Source organism: Anguilla rostrata, chromosome 13, assembly GCF_018555375.3.
Source record: "Anguilla rostrata isolate EN2019 chromosome 13, ASM1855537v3, whole genome shotgun sequence".
NCBI classification, from domain to species: domain Eukaryota; kingdom Metazoa; phylum Chordata; class Actinopteri; order Anguilliformes; family Anguillidae; genus Anguilla; species Anguilla rostrata.
This window is the reverse complement of record NC_057945.1, coordinates 30,905,765-30,931,189: the sequence shown is the minus strand read 5'-3', so window position 1 is coordinate 30,931,189 and position 25,425 is coordinate 30,905,765. Positions and strand designations below refer to the sequence as shown.

At 45.8% G+C, this 25,425-nt stretch overlaps 1 protein-coding gene across 3 annotated transcripts in view; it reads right to left on the bottom strand.

Moving 5' to 3' along the window:
- Window positions 1-24,149, bottom strand: part of LOC135237115 (protein NDRG3-like) — a 40,772-nt gene extending 16,623 nt beyond the window's left edge. For 2 of the 3 annotated variants that reach the window (XM_064303882.1, XM_064303883.1), the window contains exons 1-3: window positions 23,989-24,149; window positions 10,860-10,919; window positions 7,558-7,590 (exon numbers count right to left, since the gene is read on the bottom strand). In XM_064303882.1, the coding sequence (XP_064159952.1) occupies window positions 7,558-7,590; window positions 10,860-10,916 (90 nt within the window). In that variant the 5' untranslated portion in view covers window positions 10,917-10,919; window positions 23,989-24,149. Of the gene's footprint in view, window positions 1-2,210; window positions 2,506-7,557; window positions 7,591-10,859; window positions 10,920-23,988 lie in introns of those variants that run through there. The other variant, XM_064303884.1, reaches the window with a different exon arrangement.
- Between the last annotated feature and the right edge of the window lie 1,276 nt (window positions 24,150-25,425).

The window sequence follows — 25,425 nt, the reverse complement described above, 5'->3', positions numbered from 1 at the left end:
AGCCGAGGGGCTCGCTGGGCATCAATAATGAAGAGACAGGCAGACGAGGAGGCGCTGGAGGAGCAGCAGCAGCAGGAGGAGGAGGAGACACAGGTTATTGCTCTGTGGTGGGGTGTGGTGTGTTTTGGCGGGGGTGGGGTTGGGAGGGGGGCAGTAGACATGGGCATTGTTGGAGTAAGAGAGAAACGATCCCACTCGTGTGTGACTTAACCGGAATCAGGGGAAGCGAAGAGATTTTTTAATCACAGTGGGGACGCGGGGACAGCACAGACACAGCACAAAAGCAGCACAGACACAGCACAGACACAGCACAGCACAGACAAGCCCGGCCAGAGGATTTGAGAACTCGCCTGCATGGCATGACCAGCTTTGCTTTATAATTCCAGTCACATACACATTAAGGAAAGAGCGGCACAAAAACAACACAAACAAAAAACACTGAAAAAACACAAGAATACTGACACACACAACTAACACAATGCAACAAAAGCACAAAACACAGACATACAGCTCACTTACACACCACATGCACGTATCACAGACATAAAGACACAGCACAGCACAGCGAAGATCTGAAAACTCGCCTACGTGGGGTGAACACCTTTGTTTTATAATTCCAGTCACATACTCATGAAAAAAGGCTGCTTTTGATTATTACAAAAGGCTGTTTTTTTCCAGTCAAGAGACCAAAACAATAAATGAGCAAATCAATCAACTATGCTATCTGCAAAAAAATTTTGTAGTTCAATTTGTGTATCATTTTGCTTTAGAAGGAGGGAGGCATAGGTAGAGGAGAATGTCAAGGACATAAGAGGGAGAGGACTGTGACATTTACAACACTGACCAAACACTGACCAGTACTGACGAGCATCGAATCACACTGCCCCTCTGACACTGACCACACTCAGAATGACTAACACTGCTGAGAAACAGAGTGATGAGAATGAGCTGAGCGGGGGGGGGGGGGGTAAGAATTAGGGGAGGGAGGCAAGAAGGGTGTGTGAGGATTAATACAGAGGGGAGCGACAGAAGAGATCTAAGCCCTGAAAAGGAGGGCAACCTCTCCCTTCCCCTCTCCCACCCGACAAAGAGAAAGAGAGAGGGAGAGGGAGAGAGAAAGAGAGAGATCGTTAGACAGAGAGAGGGAGAGAGATAGATATAGATAGAGAGAGAATGAGAAAGAAAGAAAGAAAGAGAGAGAGAGAGAGGAAGAGAGAGGCTCAGAACAGACTCAGGTGTGAGGAACAGCATCATATCCAGATGGACTCAAGAATATGAAAGCAAAATGAATCACAGACAGTGGCCATGTCCTTCTACAGCCTAACAGGGGACTCCAGGTGCAGGCTGGCCAAGAGAGGAAAGCAGGGGCAAGATGTGTGCCTTTATTACCCCCCTCCCACCCCCCACCGGCAGCTACTCACCACGACCCTGCACACGCCTGTCACCACCCCAGTGCCCTCCCCCTAGCCTTCACTGTGGAGATTAACTATCGGTGAGACCCCATCAGGGAGGTCGCATCTGCTCAATTCCCCATTTTCAGGAGCCAGACCCCCTCTGTTATAATCAACACTGAGGCCTCCCTTAGACCAGATGTCATCTACACACACCCAGCAAAGCCCCATGGGAACACACTCACAGCCTGTGACAACAGCAAAGCATCGCCTGGCTCCCTTCAGCCCACACACGCGCACATGCACGTACAAATACACACACACACACACACACACACACACACTCACACACACTCACACACACTCACACACACACACACGCACGCACGCACCTACATGTACACACACACACAAACATACACGCACCTACATGCACACACACACATATACATGCACACACATACACAGACACACACTCGCATACACTCACACACACACACACACACACTCATACACACATGCACACACAGATGCATGCTCAAATACATATTTACACATACACACACGCACAAATACCCACGCACGGCACGCATGCATGCACACACACACACACACACACACACACACACACCCTCTTTCCCACTCACGCAAACTGTTTCACAGAAAGACCATCTTCTCTCATTTAATTTATATATATACACATACTATACAAAAGCACAAAAAAAAACCCTAAAAAGGATTGCTTGACAGCGCTTAAAATGGCAGATGTGCCGGGAAGCCTGGCGCACTGAATCAGAATAAAGGCTACTTTGAACTCACCACCCCAATTTCAGCCTCTGCAATCTGAGCTAGGTCCAGGATGGCTGTCATTTCTCACAGCAACAAGGAGAGCTGCAGGGAGGAGCCGGGAATGCAGTGAGCAGCACCACAGCCAGAGAGGACAAATGGCAGCAGAGCACTGCCAGCAGAACAGGAGGAGGAGGAGAGAGAGAGGGAGGGAGAGAAAGAGAGAGAGGGAGAAAGCGAAAGAGGGAGAGAGAGGGAGGGAGGCAGAGAGAAAGGGAGAGAGAGAGAGAGAGGGAGAGGCAGAGAGAGAGAGAGAGAGAGAGCACAGGGACAAGCTAACGAGTAAATGAGAAAGAGCGAAGAAGAGATGGAGGGGAGGAGGTGTGGAAAGAGAGAGGTGCAGCTTAAACAGAATGAGTCCAGCACCGTCTGGGTCGTGTTAGCGTGGAGGGAGGTCAGGTGGGTGCAGAAGCTGAGAGGCGGGGTGGAGAAAGAACAGGGAGGGAGGGGCAGACAGGGGGGTGGGGGGGGGCAAGAGTGATGAACTGAAAGAAAGGGGGTATCTGGGATGCTGGCATTACAGAAAGAATGCACTGATCAAACACTGATCTCAGATCTGTTCAATCTTTCGCAGAAGAATAAAATTTGGGGTCAGGATTATGGCTAGGTGTTCTGTTACAAGGGGTGTGGGTGAGTTTAATCTATATCTGAATGGTCTGGTTTTAAAGGAAGACTGATTGGCTACCTTTGGACTGGCTAGTCACACATGGGAGTGCCACATGTCATCAAGGGCTGCTAAGAATGGAGTATTCAACAATGAAGAGGATATGGAAGGCAATATGTGGATCGCACTTTCCATTGTTGCTACGTGTGAGCACGGACACGCAGATGCCACTAAAACAGCATGCGTTTGGTAGCTCTCTCTCTCTCTCTCTCACAGCTGGCACTGCACACACATAATAATCTTGCGATATCACTCCGCTTTTGAGTCTGTGTCAAGTTACAGGCTCGGCCTAAGTGGCCATTTGAGGATGTAACGAACTCTAATCTCTTATTGACATACAATAACCAAGGTCATGGAGACCACTGATTGTGGCAATATCCTGTATGACTTCACTGTATGTGTCACTGTATCTATATCGAAGATGGCCATAAGTCAGTTAACTATTATAAGTACTTTTTATTTCAACTGTTGATACAGCATTTCACAGACACTTTGAAGTAAACAGAAAGCCAAGAAACTCCCGCATGAACACACTCACTATTTATGAGCACTAATAAAAAATGAATGCTGGCCTGAAATCTCTCCCTGTTGTGAACTGCGTTGATTTGGCAAAAAATAAATATGCCTGGAAACAGAGAAACAGACGTGCAGTCATCACCGAACGCCCACACACCGTTAGCAGTGTCTCACACAAGGCACAGCGTAGGGTGTCAGTCCTATTCTTAGGCACGAACAAACACACTGCTTCACTATTCTCTCCACTGACGTACATAAGTGTGAATAGTAGTGCCGCAATACAGCATGCCAACTAAAACCAGAGACACACACACACACACACACACACATACACAGACACACACAGACACAAACACACACACACACAAACACGCACACACAATACCTAACCATGTAGATGGGCAAATTCATCTTGCATGAAAGTAACATAACTGCATAATTGCATTTTTATACGCAGCGACCCTGTCCTGTTTCCAAAAGTAGTGTTTCACTGCATGGCTGACTCATTCATTCAACATTATTCGTGATAACGAAGACTAAGCACATTTAGCAGTAACGCAGTAATAAAACCAGTAATGAAAGGCTTTACGTAAGATAATATAATCACAACTAAATGGTTTTTTGCTGAACAAAATAAGCTTTACACGTCCTTGCAGAATATAACTTCATTATAATTACGCAGCCGAATTTCACAGAGCAAAAAGCCGACAGCTGAGAACAGAGCGTGACGGAAACGGCCTCCCGTCGTCGTGCAGGGGAGCGTCAGCGACTGTGGAGGACGCCCTGCGTCCCTGCATGCGAGTCACGCTCTCTCCTGCGTCAGAACCCCCAGAACGCCGTCGCAAACCCCAAAAAACGTCTCTCCAGCCAATTCCCACGCGGCACGCTTCCCGTGCGCAAAGCTCGCTCGTCGTCGTGAGGGGGCGTGGCCTCGGACTGGGATGCGCAAGACCGTCACCGATTGGGTTACCCCCCAACCCCCCCCCCTTCCTTCAAGATGTGGGGGCTCAGTGTCAATCATCAGTGGAAGAAATACCAGTTCACATAAAAGGCTTTCCTCACCGAGCTCAGTGCACATGGAGATATGGGCACGGTGCTGAGGGAGCCGCACCCAAAGCTCCGCCCACATGTCCACCCATATCTCCCCACCATGAAAGAAAGGCAGGTCAACACTGTTAGAGGTCACAGGATCAGGCCCGTATTCACACCAGTGAGGAGCACACAGCGTGCGCCAGCACAGGGACACCACATCTGGTTCAGCACTGCCACTGCAGTCACAGGAAATTGGTCATTACAGAGGCCAATCAGAGCCACACTTTGATACCACTATGCGTAACAGGGAATGTTCCAGACACGCTTTCAATGTAAAAAGGCTCAAGGACTCCATCTTGAGGATGCGGGGCCAGGCAGGACTCAAATATGTGCTGAGATTGCCCTCTGCTGGCGAACTGCAGAAAAGATAAATGTGTGCTTTTCAATACAGCACTTGCTTCATTCTCACCAATTCAAATTCTTCCTCAGCTGCAAAGACATTCAGTTCAGTAATTCAGTAATTTGCAGTAATTTCAGCAAAATTCAAAACAATACAACCGTGATATTTGGTAGGTAAAAAACTTAATTCTATTTCCATAAAGAGTTATGCTAATGTCTTCTGCAGGCAGGCACCTTCCTTGGCATCTTCCTTGGAGTACAGTTATTTCAAATTTAGGACTCCACTATTGACTATTGCTAAATATTTTCTATGAAATAGATTTTCTGCCTTTAAATACACTTACTTCTTACACAGTGTATATTTGTATCCTGTAAGTGATATATGTACTGGGTAAAAGAGGCAGTGGATAGCAGTAGCAGGGACTCCCAGGACAGATGCATACTCCATTTCCTTCAGTGTGAAAACTCAATTCACTTCCAGTACAAAAGCCTGTAAGTCTCAGCAGAAGCACGACAGCAGATCCTTACGGTCAGCTCACTTAAGCCTCTCTGTGCTTAAGACACATCACAAAGAATGGCAACCGCACACACACACGCTGTAATCTCCATCCCTCTTCTCTCTTACTATTCCTGTAGCCCGTACGGGCAACTGCAATAACACCACAAAATCATCCGGGCAATTTGGCACTCATAAAACAACAAACACATTTTTACATATTATCAAAGGCAGTGTGCTTTAACGTTGTTATATACAGCACAGCATGTTTCAGGTGTCAGGCATTCAGGAATCATTAGTGCCCTTGACATCACTGCAGCATAACCAATAACATCTCTGAAATGACTGTGACGTCACTGTCTAAGCAACCAGACAGTGCCTGTGACAACACTGTATCGAGGGGCGGAGATTCCCAGACTCACGGACAGTGCTTCCATTACGTGCCACGGTCATGCCTGGCCCCCGCAGCAAGGGGAGAGGGGAGAGGGAGGAGGAAGAGGGGAGAGGGAGGAGGGAGGAGGGAGAGGGGAGAGGGGAGAGGGAGAGGAGGAGGGAGAGGGGAGAGGGCTGCCGTCCTTTCAGCTGTACTGAGCATGCTCACCCTCTTCTCTACTGAAGCTATATTTAGCTCAGACAGAAGGCACAGCTGGCAGTGATGCAGGGGGGTTTTAACCATTTCCAGGGCTCTGGAGGCTGCTGTAGTGGGTATGTAGCAGGTAATTATATAAGGCTATTTAGACTGCTTAATGCGTCAGTTCAACTGCTTTCTCTGCATCTCCTTTTTAAAGGAAACACAGGATAAATCATTCTCCCAAATGTAGCTAAACATTATTTTCAAGCTTCGACTGAACAATTTCTGTTCACCAATATCATCTATTTTATTTCAAGGAACAACCAAAGCCTTTAAAGAGCCATCCTTGGTCAGACTATAGCAAATGACAGTGTTAGCATGAAAACTGCCCCTTTAAATGAAATCATTTGCTTATGGCAGTGGACAGAGTTAAAGGCATGCTATGCAGGATTTTTTTGTTTTTACAATAAAATAATTCTCCTCCTCCATCTTCAACCCCACATAGTCACCCCGAGTACCTGACTTCAGCCATCTAGCCACCTAACTTAGCTAGCTGGATAGCTAAAGGTAACATTACATACAGCTCCAACAAAAAGCATGCAAACTCCACGTCACAAGCTACTGTACAAATGCACCGCTGATACCTGATCCCACCCCATAGCCTCTGCAGCCACACCCTCCCCTCCCCACACAGAAAAGCATCACGCCCAGAAATGTCCCTAACACATTTCAGAAGAAAAAAAAATACAGGCAACGAAGCACCGATTCAGCAAATGTGCGCAAAGACAGAGACTGCCGGGGCATCATAGATACGACCGAAGATGGGTATTTTATGATATTTTCAAGGTAAAAATCCTGTGTAGTATGCCTTTAAGCTTAAGAGCTGAAATGGGACGGGTGCCATGTAGAATTGCTACTGAAACGCGTTTGCCGGTGACTCATAAAACCGGAGGGCTGTTCCACTTCACAAGACTCCCACACGTGCTCTACTGAGAAAAGCCCCTTATCTGTGTAATCAACCCAGAAACGTAAATAAATCTGGCGTACGAGCTAAGAAGGACTGGTGACCCATTTATATGCAAGATGGGAATCTCTGGAAGCCCTGCCCTCGTCAATGACAACCGGACATTCGCTCAGCCAATAGGTCAATGCAGAACACATTATACATGCATGAGCGGTCCAGACAGAGGACAGCAAGGGTCAGAGTCGCTTTGTTATAGATTTAACTGCAGTGAACTACCACACAGACCGCTGCTGAAGAGGAGAAGTGTGGAGTTTTAACACAATTACTAAGGTTCTTCAAGCGTGGTTCTTCTTTTCATTGTTTACCTGCAAAGATCAATGTGTGTCAGTATGATCTCCATGCTAGTAAAATCACTCTATAAGATCTATAAAATCTGTGCATCAGTAAAGTTACTGTGCCAGTGTGATCTCAGTGTTGTGTCTGTAAGATTTGCGTCTAATCTCTGTTAATAAAATCTCTGTGGCATAAAGCTCTATGTTTTAGATCTTCTTTGTCAGTAAAAAGTATTTGTTAATCTGTCTCAGGTCTCTGTGCATTTATGACCCTCTGGTCAAACAGAGCCAATGGGAAACAGCCCCACCCCTGCACCTGGACCCCCCCCGCCCCCCCCCAGCTCACCTGGCAGTCAAAGTCCTGGAAATTCCGGGCATTCTGCACATGAGAGAAAAAAAATAGAGTCAGTTTCAGTGCCCAAATATACATTCAAACTGACATTTTCCTACCCAAAAAAATCAGCAAGTGGCTACTTCATGGTTTCAGTATAATTAATACAACCAAAACATGCAAAATGCGCAATAAGTTGCAGTGGGCACATCTATCTATTTTATCACCAATATCTATGGTCTCTTTACGGCCTTAGTTTTAAACGTGGATTACATGACAAAGGAAAATAAAGAAAGAAAAAAAGTCATGCAGTTGAGCGGCCTAATACAGTCATTGTCCATTCCCCTCTCCCCGTGTCACTTTCAGGCAGGTACACAGGGTGGCCAGTAGGTGGAGCACCAGACCAGTGAGAGCTGTCAGGAGCAACCGCATCAGGTAGCAGAACCAGCGCTTTTCACATCTCCACTGAAGATCATCCGGGCTTTTCCGTGCAGCAACTAGCAGTTCAGACGCAGCAGCTGTGCACCATCTTCCCCTTCTGCCACTCTGTAGTCTGCCCTCACTCTTCATCATCACATAAACATCACATAAATCTGGAGACAGGGCAAGTGGCAGAGGGGTCTTTTTTTTGTTCGTTTTTAAAAAAGATTTCCGACCCAACTCCAGGCATGTATATCCATATATCTGTATACGGATACCTATCTGTAATGTCCAACTGCCTGCAACCACAACCGCATTCCATGCGCGAACCACACTGCCAATGCGACATATCCGTCGTTCTCCTCCGAAGCACGTGGAGTCCAACAGCTGCTTCTATTCGCATCGCAGTCCACAGCTGAGCTCGCACAGGCGTCCGAGGAAGACCTTCCGCACTCTCTTTTTCCTTTGTGTAAGGACACTGAGAGCCACTAAATCAGAGTCAAATTCCTCGCATGTGTAAACACGCTCGGCAAATAAAGATGATTCTGATACGCAGCTTTGACACGCAGCCTTGGCACAGACACGGTCCAGCCTCAGCCCGAGGCCCTGAGGGTCACCCACGCAGCACGGCGTGGTGCCGTAACCGATCGAGCCATCCGAAAGCCCGGACAAAGGGGTCCTTTAAACCCATACACATCGCCTTCAACCCCCGTTCCGCTGCCTCGGCTGTGAAAAGCTTCGTCTTGATTAAAGTGAAACGCGGGCACCGGAAGACAGACCAACTGGCACCTCAAACGATGCGGGCGGCTGAAAAACAATGGAGGATAATCCACTCTGCCTCCTGATTAGGAGCCCTGCTAATTGGAGGGGAAAATTAAAAAGGCCCTCAATGGAGAGGGGGAGGGATCTTTAATTAAGCGGTGCAGCCTCTTCCATTTCCTCTGTCTCTATCCTTTCTCTCTTTCTGATAACCTTCGCACTCTCTCTCTCTCCATCTTTTCCTTGCTTGCTCGCTCTCTCAGGTCATCCCTCTCCCTCTTTCTTTTCAGTAAAAAAAAGTCTAAAAGTGAGTGTTTGAGAGATGAGCCTCAGACTCTTTCACGCTTTCATCTCATCCATCCATCTCATCGCCCACTCTAACCCTGCCTTCTCTTCCTGCATTGCCTCAATCCTTTCTTTTTCACCTTTACCCCATCTCCCTCTCAATCCTTCACTCCTCTTCCATTACCTCCACCTCCTTCTCAATCCTTCACTCCTCTTCCATTACCCCCACCTCCCTCTCAATCCTTTCGTCTGTCACTCCATGACCATCCCATCTCCCTTACAACCTTTTCTTCCATTTCACCATTACCCCCCACCTCTCTCTCAATCCTTCTTTTTCTTTCTCCATTACCACCCAGCTCCATCTTGATCTACCCCTCTCTTTCTCCATTACCCCCCTGGCCCAGGCATCAATAATTCAGGCAGAGAAGCAAAGTGCTGACGGGGAGGCTAAGGGAGGTGCTGCTTGGTGTGGCCACCATCTTTCCTGGGTCACTCTACATCATATCCACATATGCAGAGAGACACAGAGCCACACAGCTACAAACAGAGCCACACACAGAACCACACAGAGAACCACACACAGAGCCACACACAGAGCAACACACAGAACCACACACAGCTACACACACAAAGCTACACACAGAGCCACACACAGAACCACACAGAGCCACACAGAGAACCACACACAGAGCCACACACAGCAACACACAGAACCACACACAGAGCAACACACAGAACCACACAGAGCCACACACAGAGCTACACACAGAGCCACACACAGAACCACACACAGAGCCACACACAGCTACACACAGAGCCACACACAGAACCAAACACAGAGCCACACACAGCTACACACAGAGCCACACAGAGAACCACACACAGAGCCACACACAGCTACACACACAGAGCAACACACAGAACCACACACAGAGCAACACACAGAACCACACAGAGCCACACACAAAGCTACACACAGAGCAACACACAGAACCACACAGAGCCACACACAAAGCTACACACAGAGCCACACACAGGGCCACACACAGAGCCACACACAGAACCACACACACCTACACACACAGAGCAACACACAGAACCACACACAGAGCAACACACAGAACCACACAGAGCCACACACAAAGCTACACACAGAGCAACACACAGAACCACACAGAGCCACACACAAAGCTACACACAGAACCACACACAGAGCCACACACAGCTACACACAGAGCCACACACAGAACCACACACAGAGCCACACACAGCTACACACACAGAGCAACACACAGAACCACACACAGAGCCACACACAGCTACACACAGAGCCACACACAGCTACACACACATAGCAACACACAGAACTACATAGAGCCACACACAGAGCTACATACAGCTACACAGAGACACACGGTCACACAAAGACACACAGAGCCACACACAGCTACACAGAGCCACACAGAGCCACACACAGCTACACACAGCTACACACAGCCCTAATATCCCATTGCCAGTATGATTACAATCTTACTTTACTGGCATTTCGCAAACGCTCTTTATCCAGAGTGACTTACAATGCAAGCACAAGGGCAAAGATCAGGAACTGAAGCACAGTAATTCCCTAGAGAGGGAAAGTATAGCCCCAAGAGAGACAACAAGTGCAAGTGCAGACTCGACTGACTACTCATCAACTGCCCTACTGAACATTAAACTAACAAGAACACAACTACACAAATGAGCATTAAACTACATTAACACAGACTCTGAAACCCCCCTCTGAATGAATATGCCTGACGCTGAATGTGTTTGTCCATTGAATGTGCGTACGCAGTATGTCACGGTCACCTCACCTTGTTGGTCAGCAGGGGCTTGATCTCAGTCAACTGCACATCCTGTAGCTCGTCCATCGTCTAGTAAAACAGAGACAGACACAGAGAAAATGCTCAGCCATCATTCAACATTTTGGTTTAATATTATTGTTTTTATTAGTAGTAGTTCTGTCATGACTAACATTCACATTCACGTATTTTGTTCAATACTTCTTCCCCCTAATTTGGAATGCCCAATTATATCTCCATCAGTGATCAATGCAGGAACCTCTGCTATGGATTCTGGAAAGCGAATACAAGTAGGTGCTCTCCTCTGAAGCCTGTGATGTCATCATGGCACTTATCACACTGTAGTTCACAGCCCATCCACGCACCAGTAGGTCATTAATGTTCAACAGTGTAGCTGCACACTTTGGCCATAGTTACAATTGTACGTAAATTAATCTTTAATTTAAAATCGAGAGATTCATGTCGAATTTTCTCCTCCTTATGCAGGCGTATGTTTTATGTCTTACATAACTATTACTGCTGCAGAACACCATGGCCTAGTCTTACACAACACAGTCTCCTTCTAGAGTCTTCCACACCTGAGTCAGCATATTCTCTGTCACCAGATCCCAGTTCTACACCACTCCCCTGACAACCCAACACCCCTGCAACAGCGGCTACTGAGCAGACAGGAGAAGGCTCATTTCGAGGAGATGGCTGGAGACTGAACCCCACAAACTTCTGGTGTCAGGGAGCAGCTTTACAGCAGCCCGGGGCCCTTTCTGGCTGATGTGAAGTTAAGAACAGGAGAAACAGCCAACAACAGCTGATCCAGCCCATACTGGTTTTATTCTGTAACACTTCCGCACTCATCCACTGAGAAACGCATGCAAAGAACACCCCACTGTTCCTGTTGCCATGGACACATTCATCTGATGGGTCAGTAGGGACAAGAAAAGGAAATTCACAGTTAAAAGAGAAAGACAGAGAACACCAGAAGAAAAACCCAATTCAGCCAATTTGGGGGAAAAAAACAGGGCGATTATTTCATAACTCACTGAAAAGCAATCAAACCGAACTGAACATACTGAAATGCTGAAAATAATAGCTAAAAGAGGCCAGTGCACACGCACACATGCACACAAACAAAATGTGACTGTGCTTCCAAACCCATAAAAGTGGACCTCTGAAAGGCTGGGGATAGCATACAATGACAAGTATGCTCTAGAATATGAGGAATGTACGAGCTTGGTTGAAAGGTCACTTGTGTGGGGCACTTGGACACAGAAAGGACTCAGAGAGAGTCATGTGACTCCCTCTCTCTCACACACCTCTTCCACAACCCGAAAAACAGAAATGGAGAGGCCAGTCTTTGAGACAATCCACTCAAATGTGTCCTGAAGGCACAGCAACAGCACATAAACCGAAACACCTTCTCTCAGCTCACTGCTAACCCTTAGAAGATACAGACCTGAAGAAGACAGGCCAGCACTACAGCCTCTAAACTAACAGCAAGCGCATCACAGACTACCTCCAAACCGACTCTGAATCAGAGGCAAATGAGCTTTTAATTCTGAGCAGTTACTCGCCCATCTTCCTGTGCAGCAGTCACCATGAATGTCTCATGAACAAAAAAAGACCCCTCTGCCACTTACACAAAGAAACGCACATGATCTTTGAGCCATAGTCCCCAAACACAAAAGCAAAACAAACCAGTCAGACCAGAGTTCTGCTCTCCAACAAGGAGCTTCATTCATTCCATCCTTCTGCTTTAGAATCTCCTAGAAACTGAAGAACTGAGACAGGTGGGTGGAATGGGTGTATCTAACAGTATGTATTAAATGCAAACCTGTTGAGACAGTGACACAATTTTTGTTGTTTTGGCTCTGTACTCCAGCAGACTGGATTTTAAATATAATAATGAATACGAGGTTACAGGCCAGACTGTCAGCTTTAATTTGAGGGCATTTACATCCATATCGGGTGATCCGTGTAGGAATTACAGCGCTTTTTATAAATGGGGGGACTATGTATGGAAAGGGCTGTAATTCCATACCGTCTGCAGATCAAGGGAAGGGAGTACTTATTGCGGGCAAATCTGCCACCAATCCAGCCGAAATCCGGATCAGCGAGGGAAGATCGGCAGTGAGCAGCAATACTTGGAGGAGAGGAAAAGGAAGCAAACATTCTGCGTGTCTCCAAAGATCTGTTGTTTATGCTTCATCCTGACACACAGAATATGGGCAACGACAATGGGTGACCCTAACCATCACTTCATAACCTACATATAGCTTATGCACCCATGAGAGGAGGTTAAGGAGGGTTTATCCACATACAAAGGGATACACGACCAGAAAGACTCAGGAATTCTGAAAATATTACAAAGTGATCAGGTACTGAATTTGGCTGCATCTGATCTAGCCAATGTCTAGCCTACCACAGTTCAAGCACAGCACACAGTACTGTTCTCAATACCATATTTTTTCTGTGTTGTCACTACAGACCAATTTTACAATGACAGCAGCATGTGACATCTGTTAAAATATTTTTACACAAATATCTTGAATAGCTTTTCTGTAATACACTGTGACAATAGCCCTGCTAGGAGAAGCATGCAAATTGAAATGAATTTTTTGGTTGGTTGACTGAAACAGGTTTACACTGTTCTGAGTTCTGAATTGCCATTACAGTAAATGGAACAGAAGCTCATTTGCAAATTCACATCGAGATGCAGTCCCTCCAGAGAAAACTAAACCACAAAGAGAACACAAAAGCTGGAGGGCCCAGAGACACAAGGCACATCTATAATAAAGCACTAATTTCTTCAAGCAATGATGCACATCGTGCTCTAGCACGCAATTCTGACTGCGCCGGTGGCACCTTTGGCTGGGAGTCACACACAGCTGCCGACACGACTGCCACGGGAGGCGGGGTTTCGGTCGGCAGGGACTCCCTCGCATCGCGTAACAGTGACTCCGCTGTTCCACTGGGCGTCCGCCTGCAACAGCTTACCAATGCAGTAACTGTGCAGCTCAGCGGACCGTGGAGTGAAAATAAGCAGAGACCGTCTGGACACGTCTCGAAAGACAAGGGGCCCGTCTGCACTCTCCAGAACTTAGCTTGCAGCGACATTACGGGCCTGCAAACACGATTAGGCTTTGCTGACCGGGAAACACAAAAGCAGATAATAACAGGTTAGGAAAAAGGCAGCCCGGGCGTCGATGAATCACACAGCACAGTGACATTGAAGGCTTCTATTCATCCCCACCGTGGGGCCGTGACTTGGACTGCAATCCCAGCAGCCCTGGCCCTGTCAGAGCAGCCCGACCTGCGTATGGCTGCACCTGTCAGGAGGAAGTCAGGCTGCAGCAGTGATTATGCTCAGCAGAGCCCCTCAGTGACCGATAGAACTATTTTAAAAGAGGAAAGGAGGCATTAAAATCCCTGACTGGGTTTACTCCTCCTCCACAGCAGAATATTCAACCAACAAACACAGAGAAGGAAAAAAAATCATCTTTCCTGTTTCCTAAACTCAGAATCATCATGAATGATTTAGTCTCAATTTTTTAACAGAGTCCACTTCTACATTCCCTTATATCTCTGCATGAAAGACACTGTGCCTTCCAGAACACCTACGGACTAGACATGTGCAGGACATAGGCTTATATTTTCCTCTGTTTAGGCAGGGGCTTACTGTATACTTTTGAACTTTTGACATTTAACAGATGGCTTGGAAACATATGAAATTGCAGCCAGTAATACACTTCCACTAATGGAAGCAGACTTATAACCACAGATCTGAAAAACTTTAGTCTCTTTTCAAATATGAAATACTGTAAGCTTAATTTAAGCATCCATTGTAAGCAAGTCACACTTTTACATGTATTTTTGTTGCTTTATTTTCTGAGATGGCAAAAAACTTATTTGTTCTTTGTTCCTTAGATTTAAGAGCAAAGCACATTTTGGTTAGTCTGAATTGAGGCCAAGTTGGGACTGAAGATGTCAAACTGCTATTTTTAATAAACGTCAACATCTCTGAACTGACTGACAGGGAAGTGGCTGTTGTAGATAATTTCATTCAATTTAGCAGGATCATGTCAACATATCCAAAACTGTGTGGTGTGTGTGTGTGTGTGCATGCGCACATGCGTGTGTGCGCACATGTGTGTGTGAGCATAGACACAAAGTGCACAAATGTTCTTTGATCCTGTCTAGTCTACCAGTATATTTCTAGATGTGTCTGAACTATAATTCAATCAAAGCACAAATTTTATCATGTAGAACTGAAGTGTCGCCCCTTTTACAATTCTGACATGAAATACTATGACAAAAACTCTAACAGAAATGTTTTAAATTAGAACTGTTTGAGAGAGAGAGAGAGAGTAAGAGAGAGAGGCGATGGAAAGAGAGAAACAGAGTGTGAGCGAGAGAGAGAGAGAGGGAGAGAGAGACAACAGAAGATGATGTAAATGCTTCAGGAGGAAAAGGAGGAGACTGCTACACTGCAGTAAGACTCTCTGTGTCTGCCTGAGCAGAACAGACAACGGGAGGCTCCATGCTAACAGGCCAGTCTGGCTGTCAGCACATACAGTAACCTCAATTACTCTTCTCACCCAGTGTGTGTCCATTTTTGCCTTTGTCTGTGTCCTAACTGTTTGTAGGTCCCCTTTTGTAGGTTGTTTTGTTATTTTACTATTTGTAGTGCTTTGGGTTTTAAGTAAAGTGCATTATAAATGAAATAAATCATTATTATTACTTATTATTATACCTCCATGCACCTCCTCATCTACTCTCGACCTTCACTACCTCTCTAAACGCGTCTCCTCAATCGCTGTACCCCTGCACCGCCTCCTACACCTCCACTGATAAAACGGCTGCCTTAGCAAGTGTTTCAGTCTTGCAATGAGACTACAAACCTTATTTTTTCTCTGAAGTGCAAAATAAGTCGAATTGTTCTTCCTCATTGGTTGTTCATACCTTAATTGAGTACAACTGTCTCACCTCATTGCCGATCCTTTTGTCAGCAAAAAAAAAAGTAATAGAAATAAGATATTAAGTCTAAATAGATATATAAGGCTAAAATACTTCATATTTTCTACATACTACATTCAGATTGACTTTTTTTGGTTTGTCGCTACACTTCCCCTCTCATTGCACCTCCTCTCCTCCTGAATCTTCCCTTCACCCAACCCCCCCCCCCCTAAATAGGAAATAGAAATGTGCCTAAAGAACCCTGAGCCTCTCTGCATTTTCTCTGCAATGTTTCCCAGTTTCCCCTTGCAGTCCCAGCGGAAGCAATGTTGTTGTGACGGTCCAGGAATAAATACTGCATGCTAGTTATTCTAAAAAAGAATTTGTATGGGTAACCGACTGTCCTGGAATGACCTGGACTAGACCAGCGCCGGTAAGCTTTTCACCACAAGTGAGAGAGGGAGAGAGACAGAGGGTAGGGTGTGTGAGTCTGTGCTTTACCGTGTCTGTGCATTTAGTGTGTGTGTCTGCGTGGTGCGCACGTGTGGATGTATAAGTGTCTCTGTGTAAGCGTGTGTGCATGCGTGTGTGCAAGTTTTCCTTTTTTGCGTGTGCGTGTTTATGTGTGTGTGTGTGTGCGCGTGTGCTGCTCCTTTACTCAATGTTCAGGCACACAGAGCAGTTGAAAGAGACGTCTTTGTTTCTGACCAGCGGCTGTGTTCAGTCCCCCAGTGCTCAGTAACGGCGAGCGGAGCAGCGCTGTCACAGGCTGCATCTTTAATGGCAGGAACACTGTGGTCCTGACAGCGCTGCCCGCGTCTCCATTACATGCTACTGCCGCATGCTGGGCGAGCTGGGCGAGCGCACACTCAGACCAGCGCCCTGCAGCACAAGCAGCCCCTGCTCAGCGGCGCAGAGTCAGCAAAACACAGTCAAATCAAATTATACCGTCCCTTTGATCTGCTCAGACACGTAATCATATTTAAAAAAAACTGCCACAAGCCTTGTTTGACAATCATTTCTGCAGTGCTACGATAGAGAGAGAGCTAAGACTATATACCTAAACTGTACACAGACACACACAGAAACACATACACACAGAGACACACACATATGTCCAGTGACCCTCGCCACTGCCCATGGGAAACATCTGCGTGCAAAGGACTTTGGGAGGGGCAGTGATGTACCCACCTGCTGGTGCAGTAGGGAGACACAGGCCACTCCCCCAGGCAAAGTCACATTAGCCAAGCCACATACGAATCTGAACACGTAACACAGGACAGCTGGTCTCGAGACTATTCTGACTCTCTCAGCCTCAAAACGCAGATATCAAAATGCAGATATCAAAGCGCAGATATCAAAGCGCAGATATCAAATGCAGACATTTCCTTCCTGCTTCCCTTTCATCATTTCCCCTCTCCTGTGCCAGTTCCTAATAAATGGCCTACATACAACATAACCTAATCTGTTTGAGTGCTGAAGTGCCCTCGGGGGGCATGCTGCTTAACTCTGCTGTGCTGCTGATGCTGGTGTGACCCCCACCTCGTCTCTGCTGAGCTTTCCGGGGACCGCCCCCGCCCCACTCCGCCCTGCCATGCTCGGGGAGCGTGGGAGGAAATCCTCGTCTCCCTCGTCATCGCCCAGCCCTGCGTCATGACAGCGCATGCCTCATTAGCAGAGTGCGCCTGGGGCAGGACTCCGACAGCGCAGTCACCCTCCGCCCCCTCCCCTCGGGAAACCGGGGCAACTCCCAGCAGCTCAAGCAGAAAACCTCGCAGGGACAGATCCTGCGGTTTCCAGATTTTTCCACGGTTAGGATTAGGTAAACTGACCCTGGATTGGTGACTGGGGCAGGTGGAGAGTGGAGCGGTGCACACACACACGCGCGGCGCACACACACACTCACGCAGCAGTGCCATAAATATTTTCAGGAAGCTTTGAAAGAACCGCATTATTCCGGGCAGCCCCACTTTATCCGCTAATGTCCTTAGGCCCAGAAATTGCAGTCCCCCTATTGATTTAAGACATAATATCAGCTGGCATCATTACCAACTATATCAGCAGAGTTTTTTCCCCCACATCTTGCTTCCAAAAAGGGCTTTCTCCTTTAGTCGCTGGCATGTGTGTCAGAGCGTTAACTCCCCTGCTAATGGCGGCTGACCACTGGCACGCTTCTCAGCCGCGGCCGGTGGCAGCGCCAGAGGCAATAAAAGCGTGAAGCGCTCCGGTGTCTCTCTCTCTCTTCTCCCCGAGGAACGCCCGATTCTGCGCCCACGCAGAGCAGAGGGAGGCGCCTGCATGAGCCGTCCGCCTCCCTGGGCCATCGCACAATGGCCTTCTGGGAAGGGGTCATCTGATATGCCGGCGCCGCCCGCCGAGAGCCCGCTGAGGGGCCGAGGGTGTGCGGTGATGTCATCAGCCGACGCCACCCTGGGCCGCCAGGAAGCTCCAGAGAGGTTGTCACGACAACAGCAAAGCCAGATAGACTCCAGTTCTCCCACTTTTCTGATTTTCCCCAAAAAGAGTCACCAGACCGGAGTTTAGGAATTGCTTTAGGTGAACATAAGTCAATATGGTTTGAGTAGGAGGTCACCAGGAGGGACCTACTGGCCAAACTGAGGCTCGAATCCACTCCATGGCCAAGCTCCTTCGCAGACTGAGCCACTCACAAGCTTCCTTACGTCACGGATGCATTTGCACCCGAGGCCCCGCTGTTTACATAACACTCAAAGCAGCGAGATTTAGTCCTTCATGCAACCTGTAATTTATGTTTCTGAGTCACATTCATCTGCACGGCTGAATTTACACAAAATAAAACTCATACTGCAACTGTGTGAAGCTTTTCAGCAGCATTTGCCCATTCATGGTACAGAGACTCCCTCACTTTTTTGCACAGACTTAATTATGTGAGCCTAAAGTGTTTGGGGGGTGGGGTTTGCAACGTTAAAAATTCCATCAATGATTCACAGACTTTAACCAATCATAGCATTGTGACAAGGATCTCAGTATTTGAGTGGATATGAGTCAGTAAGATTAGTGGGTTTTATGAAATCTCACTCTATCGTTATTGTAAGCATTGTCAGATGACACAGTCTGGACACTGAATCTGCACACATTTAGAATTAGAGGCTACAGTAAACACAAAGCTGCTACGAGCCCTGATGAACTGGCAGAGACAATTGGTAGTTTGGCAGATAAAATGCACAGCCATTGGCTAACTCCATCATGAGGCCCTCCAACTGTCCTGACTAGCTTGTCCTGATTAATTTATGCCCACCATGCCCTCCCTGTCCCCGTGTACTCTGAATGTACACTGTACAGCAGACCAGACAGAGTCTCACCATTGCTAACATACTGTTTTGTATTTATGCCCGGGACACATGGCTCAGGGAAGGGAGCCCTGTCTATGCCTGAAAGCCGTGACTGCACCACCTATTTGAATACTGTCCTTCTGCACATTGGTAGCGTTGGAAAGCACACACTGAAAATAGATTGGAAATCTATTTTTTCCACAAAGCGACAGCAGCAATCATTAGTCTGCAAAAGACATTAGTCAAGGTCCCGGCATCTCGGGCACACAACGCAATGTCATTTTGAGTTACTCGATGCTTGTGGGCAGGATATCCCTTCTCTGCTCTGCCAAAGTGCCACGCTTGGAGATTAAACGGACAATGAAGTACCCGGCCCACCCACAGTGCCCGGGACAGAAGCAAAGTGTGGGTCGGAAAGTCTAATGAAAAGGAGATCCTTTTCTGGATCTTTTCTGGATCCTATCCTCCTCCAGATCTTTTTTTAGGATCCTATCAGGAAGATTAGGACAGGGCAGCTCTTGTAGCCTGTCAGAGGACACTCACAAAGCATTTAACAGAACTCAAATCAGCCTTAATAAGTACTTTGTTTACTGCCCACATCAGCGTTTATTCCTTTGCTTGACACAGTGCTGGACGTTCTCACGACAGCGGACAATACAATCAGCCTACTTGGCCTGAATTGCCAGTCCATCTCATCAAGCGTACTTATGTTGTCATGTGATGTTTATGTCCTCATTTCATTTTATGTAATCTCATCTCATGAAGCAACCCAGTGAAAGTGAATGCTGTTAAAAATGGCCTTGAGCAGCAGCAGCAGAGGAACATGCACCTCCTGACCACAAGCCGAACACTCAGCTGACTGGGTTTTTGAGCCTTATTTGAGGGCTGCTTTACTGGTCTCTGCATTTATTATGCACATCATCCTGGAGAGCAGTGAGGAGGCCAACACAGTCTCTAGTGGTGAGGTTCAGTGTGAGAATGAGATGTAAGTGGCCTCCCAGCTGAATTTATGGGTATAAATCATGTTAAATGGGAACAAATAAAACACCATTAAGTCCAGCTCCATGTTAACTACGCCCCAGAAGCACTGCACATTGTCACCTCCAGAATTAGAAAAAAAGAATGTTCAAGCATGGTCTAGAACACCCCAATTATCTCTGTCCAGGTAAGTGGCTTCACAGACCAACAAACATGTGTGGAAAAATAATTCTTAGTACAAATATGAAATGAAATTGGACCAATTTAAATCTTTGCTCCCTTGTTGTTCTTTTGATATAACTCAACCTGAAATTACATCAGTAATCTACTTTATTAATCCCTCTCAAATTTGAAAACCTCAATTTTTAACCTAGTGAGACAAGAAAGGCCTAAGTGCTCGAAGTTCTATTTCAATGTAACATCTGGAACCAGTCTTGTTGCTCTTCTCTGCACCTTTATCAAAGTTTATATCCTTCTCATAGTTCAGTGCAGTCACCTCCAGCACAATCTCCCCCAACATTCTATACGTAGGACTATGCTGTGTGACTAATGCTCGCTGTGTACTAAGGGAAACTGTAAAAAAAGTCATAAAGACGTTGAATTACAAGGTAATAAATGTCAAGATCAAACAGGGAAGTTCTCGATGGGGAGAGGTAAAATATTCCTGCAGAAACACACGCACTTACACACACAGAAACCGTGATCACACACACACTTACACACAGAGAAACCGTGATCACCCATGCATGCACATGCCCTAGCAGTAAACACGCGAACAGTGGGAATGCATATGCGCATATATATGCATGGACAAAAGGAGAACACACATGCATTCATGCACACAGGCAAACATGTACAAAAATGCACACAAACACTGACGCATAAACACAGAGCATTTCTGCAAGCATAAAGAGGAAGCAAGTTAGATTTTAAAACGTAAGCTACACATAAACGTGTGCACCGTAGCATGAAGGGCAAGGTCAAAAAACAGTGCAGATCATGCCCTCTTGCCTATTGATTTCCATTGCTTTCCTCACCATTTAATGGCCTTCCTTTAATGTAACACCATTAATGGTCAAGGCAGCCGAGAGCAGAGAATTTACATGCTGGACGGGTCTGCTGGCAGCGTAACCTAATTAAAGCCCGCAACTCCCTTATGGCCAGCCTTCCCTCTCACTCACGTCAAGAAGATCCTCATCAACAAAATCTCCCAAAACAAACACTCATTTTGTATTGCCAGTTCTACTGTCCCTCTCATGTTTGTAAGTGCATGGGAGTGGGTGTGCGTGTGAGTAGGTGGGTAACTGAGCGAATGTGTGGTCATGATTTTAAAAGAGCGAAGACACAATACAATAATGTAACAAACTGAAATTATGACAACATGCCGCGCTAGTCTTTGGAGTAAAATGGAGACTCTGGATGGGAGAACAGGACTGGACTGTCACAAACACGGACAGGACTGTGACAAACTGTAACTGTAACTGTAAATAATACACAGGAGAAGCACGTGAGAGGGTGAGTGGGCCTGAATCAGTGAGGCAGCGCACAACAACGCAAAAAAAAGCTCTCGTGGTGTGCTCCAGGAGCCATGGGGCACTCTGTGCTGGGAATGAATGTATCCACTTCTCTCCTTCCACACTTTGACTGAGCACATTCACCACGACTGCACCGTTGAGCAATTCACAGAGAAAAACCCCTCAGAACGCGTTCTGGTTTCCCCCCCACTACGACCTTCCCATGAACGGTGGTCATCCTCAAAGGCACGTTTAACACAAATCCTACTTCCCATCGCTGGTGCTTCTGCTGCAGTCGTGAGCGAGACGCCAGGGTACGTTACGCTCCTGAGCTGCTGGGTCCGCCCGTCCCTCCCGCCTCTGGCTACTCTGACTGTGGGTAAGAACAGTGCCTTCCGTGCTGCTGTCCCACGGCCTCATTTCTGTCACTAACCGCCACCCCAGAAGCAGACCAGAGCCAACGATCCAGCCCTCACTAATCCATCAGACCACTGGAAATTTCCACTGGCCGTTTCCCTGAAAACGCACACCGGACTTTAAAGGGGAATTGAATATCCATTTGTCATTTGACCAGTAACTCAGGGTGTACTTTTTACATTAGATTTAATTGCACTGCAGAACGGTGTGATGTATTGCTCCATTCGTGCTGCCACAATGTCATGTTTTGTTTTCTTAATGGAATACCATTTGATTGGTCGAGCCTCAAAGAGTTGCTCCTGCCGGCCTGTTTCCTTTCCTTATTATTAGGTTTCCTAAAACCGCATATACATTCAGGCAGTGCAGAGTAGCTAACCTCAAATCACCGCATTTTTGTTTGTCTGGTTGATTCTATTTTATTAGTTGTAGCCTACTGTGTTATGATTACCCAAGCCTGGACAGCTTCCCACATATATTTTTAAATGCCGTTACAGCACAGTTGTCAAAGTAATCCATGCTAGATTAGAGGATTGTCCCATTTGAAACAGTACATGTCTGGTGGGTTTTGAAACCGCACTGGATTTTCTTTTATTTTCTTTAGTCTCCAAACACTAGACAAAACAGCTGCCCAGCTCATTCCACACTTAATATCAAGGACGTCAGGCATCTCTGTTATTGAATGTTGTGAAGGCCCTTATCTCCTTCGTAACACCAGCTGTTTCTGCTAATGGAGAAAAATGCCCAGCAGCTTCAACACAAATCCCTGTTTTCTTTTTCTTTCTTTCTTCCAGATAATGGTATTATTAGTTCAAACAATAAATAATGGAGCCTCCTTGATTTGTCGGCTAAACACACTCTGATATCAATCGTATTGTTCAACGTTAGGCAATCACTTAACCTGCTCATGACCCAGGTAACCTTCTCCTATAAATATGACCTGCGCAGAACCAGGTGACATTCAGCAATGTCACTGACACTCGTGCCGGAAGTAGTGCAATGTTTCACCTGGCCTGGAGCGAGGCAGCAGCTGCCGGTTTCTACAGCAAAACAGAGTGGAGCTGCCAAGACCTTGCAGTTTGACGAACAGGCTAATACACCGTGAGCAGCAATGTTACTATACGACACGACTATTGTAGGCTATAGCTTCTTTGTTGGGTTTAATAGGCATAAAGTTACATAAGTGTGATTTAAAAAATATGGCTAATTTCGTAGGCTATTCAACTCAAGACATCAGTGTACAGTCCAGTTAATCTTATCAGTACGCTTTAAATAAATAAATAAATATATATATATATATATATATATATATATATATTCAAGATAAACTAATGTTCAAGAAATATTTACCAGTTGAGAACATTTCGTACTTTTCAGTATAGTGTATAGGCTAGGCCAAAATTATCTGTTGAATGTGATCTGACAACTACAGAAAAGTCTAAATGTGGTCATAAAACTGAAGCCAGTTGTCCATCTAAAAGAATAGCTTTGTGCATTTTGAACGTCAGCTCTATACCGTGCAACTTAGGAAAAACAGCATGTATGGTATGTATAATCAGCTGGCATTCTCCAGTAGGTACTTTGAAATCGATGTTAGTAACATAAAAAGTAACGATAAAAAAAAAATGGCATTATGACAAAGCGTCACTCGCTATTTTGAAACATTTGCTTAGTCTAGATAGCTAGCTAGCTGTCAAGCCGACGAGTTATTTGTTAATCTCCCGCATTTTTACATTCTATTTGATCACATCTAGACTGAATTTATATGTGCAAGGAATTAAAAAATAGACATTTTGGAACCATTTCACTGGCAGTATAATAATAAAGCCAGCTGTAGGCTACTACAGTAGTTCTTGCTTGAGCCACAACACATCGCACCATCGCAATAGATAAAACTATGGCCACATCTGTATTAGACGTGCTTGTTAGCTAGCAAGCTTTAGTGTTAACTGCAATACGTTGTATTTTACTCACCGGCTGGATGATTAAATAACACTGACTTCCGTCGAAATCCTCGAAACAAACGGTTTTGTAGCTAAAGATGCTTGCTTGCGGAACCTTCCACTGCACGTTTCCTTAGACAGGACGTGTATGTCACTCGTAGGGCGGAACTACACATTGCGTCCGAGACACCAGGACAACCCCCAAAAGACCAGGCAGATAGAGATTAATTTGAACGCCCCCAAGAGGTTACCTGTGAATAAGTAATCAATTACAAAGAAAGTCTATGAATTATCGTAGACGACGCTGCGCTAAACCATAAATAATAATGCTCAGTCAATACAATATGTCATAGCTTGTTATTTAGACTCACTCACTCGTTGCTACAGCTACTTACATTTCCATATCTGATGTCTTGCTGTGATATTCAAACGAGGGAACAGAACAACGCTACTTGAATGTGGTTTTATGGAAACGATTAGTTTATTTCCAGTGTACAAGTTATAGGCTACAATATTTAGCATCTCTGTAATGACTGAGGATTGTTATTCATAGATTGTTTCACAGGTGTGAGAAATATAACGGTCACACAAATTACATGCACATCCGTATCTCCGTGCATCTGGTGTATCTGCTGTGCGCCCAAGTATTTTTTCTATCCCAGATCCTTCGATGAACACTGTACGACTATACAGTTTCCTGTCAAATCTTTATCTATCACGCTGTATTTCTTCGTTAAAATCTCCAATTGTGCAAGTCTCCAAGCCAGTATTTTATATCTAAAGTAGCCTAGATGTCACAGTACACTAGAACCAGAATGGTAGCATTTTTTTAGGTAGAACATTATTTCATCACGGAAATAGCCTATATAAAGTGGACCTCCATCGTGTGCAATACAATTCAAACATTACGCAATTTTATATGCACATCTAATCCCCAAGATATACCTGAGGATCCAAATGTGGGTTTGACCAAAATAAACTACACCAGGGGTGACCAAATCCAAAGGGGTCTGGGTTTGATTACAATTCCATAAAACGCAATCCACCCCGTTAGAATGCGAAAGCAGCCACTGATTCGGAAAGTGCTCCCCCTCGTGGAAAAGTTCGAGTTTGTCGGAGTGAAAGCATAAAAATGTTTGTGTGCGCAGGTGCTAAACTTGTGTGAAGAGTGTTATTTTTTCCCTGTCCATTTGTCCAGAAAATTACTTTTTGACAAAATGTTGTGACGTACTGCCACCTCTTGTGTTTTTATTTCTTGCCTTCACATAAAAAAACAAAAACAACAATGATTCAAATCTTCTTAATTGAATTACAATCACCATTGAGGTATTAAAATGCTGTCCAGTTCAACTGTAAACCAAAGTTAGGTGAAATAACCTATTGTACAATTCCTGCTGTTCTATAGCACACTCACTGGAAGGAGAAACATTTGACATGGATGCAGAGAGTGGCATTACATCAGCATGGT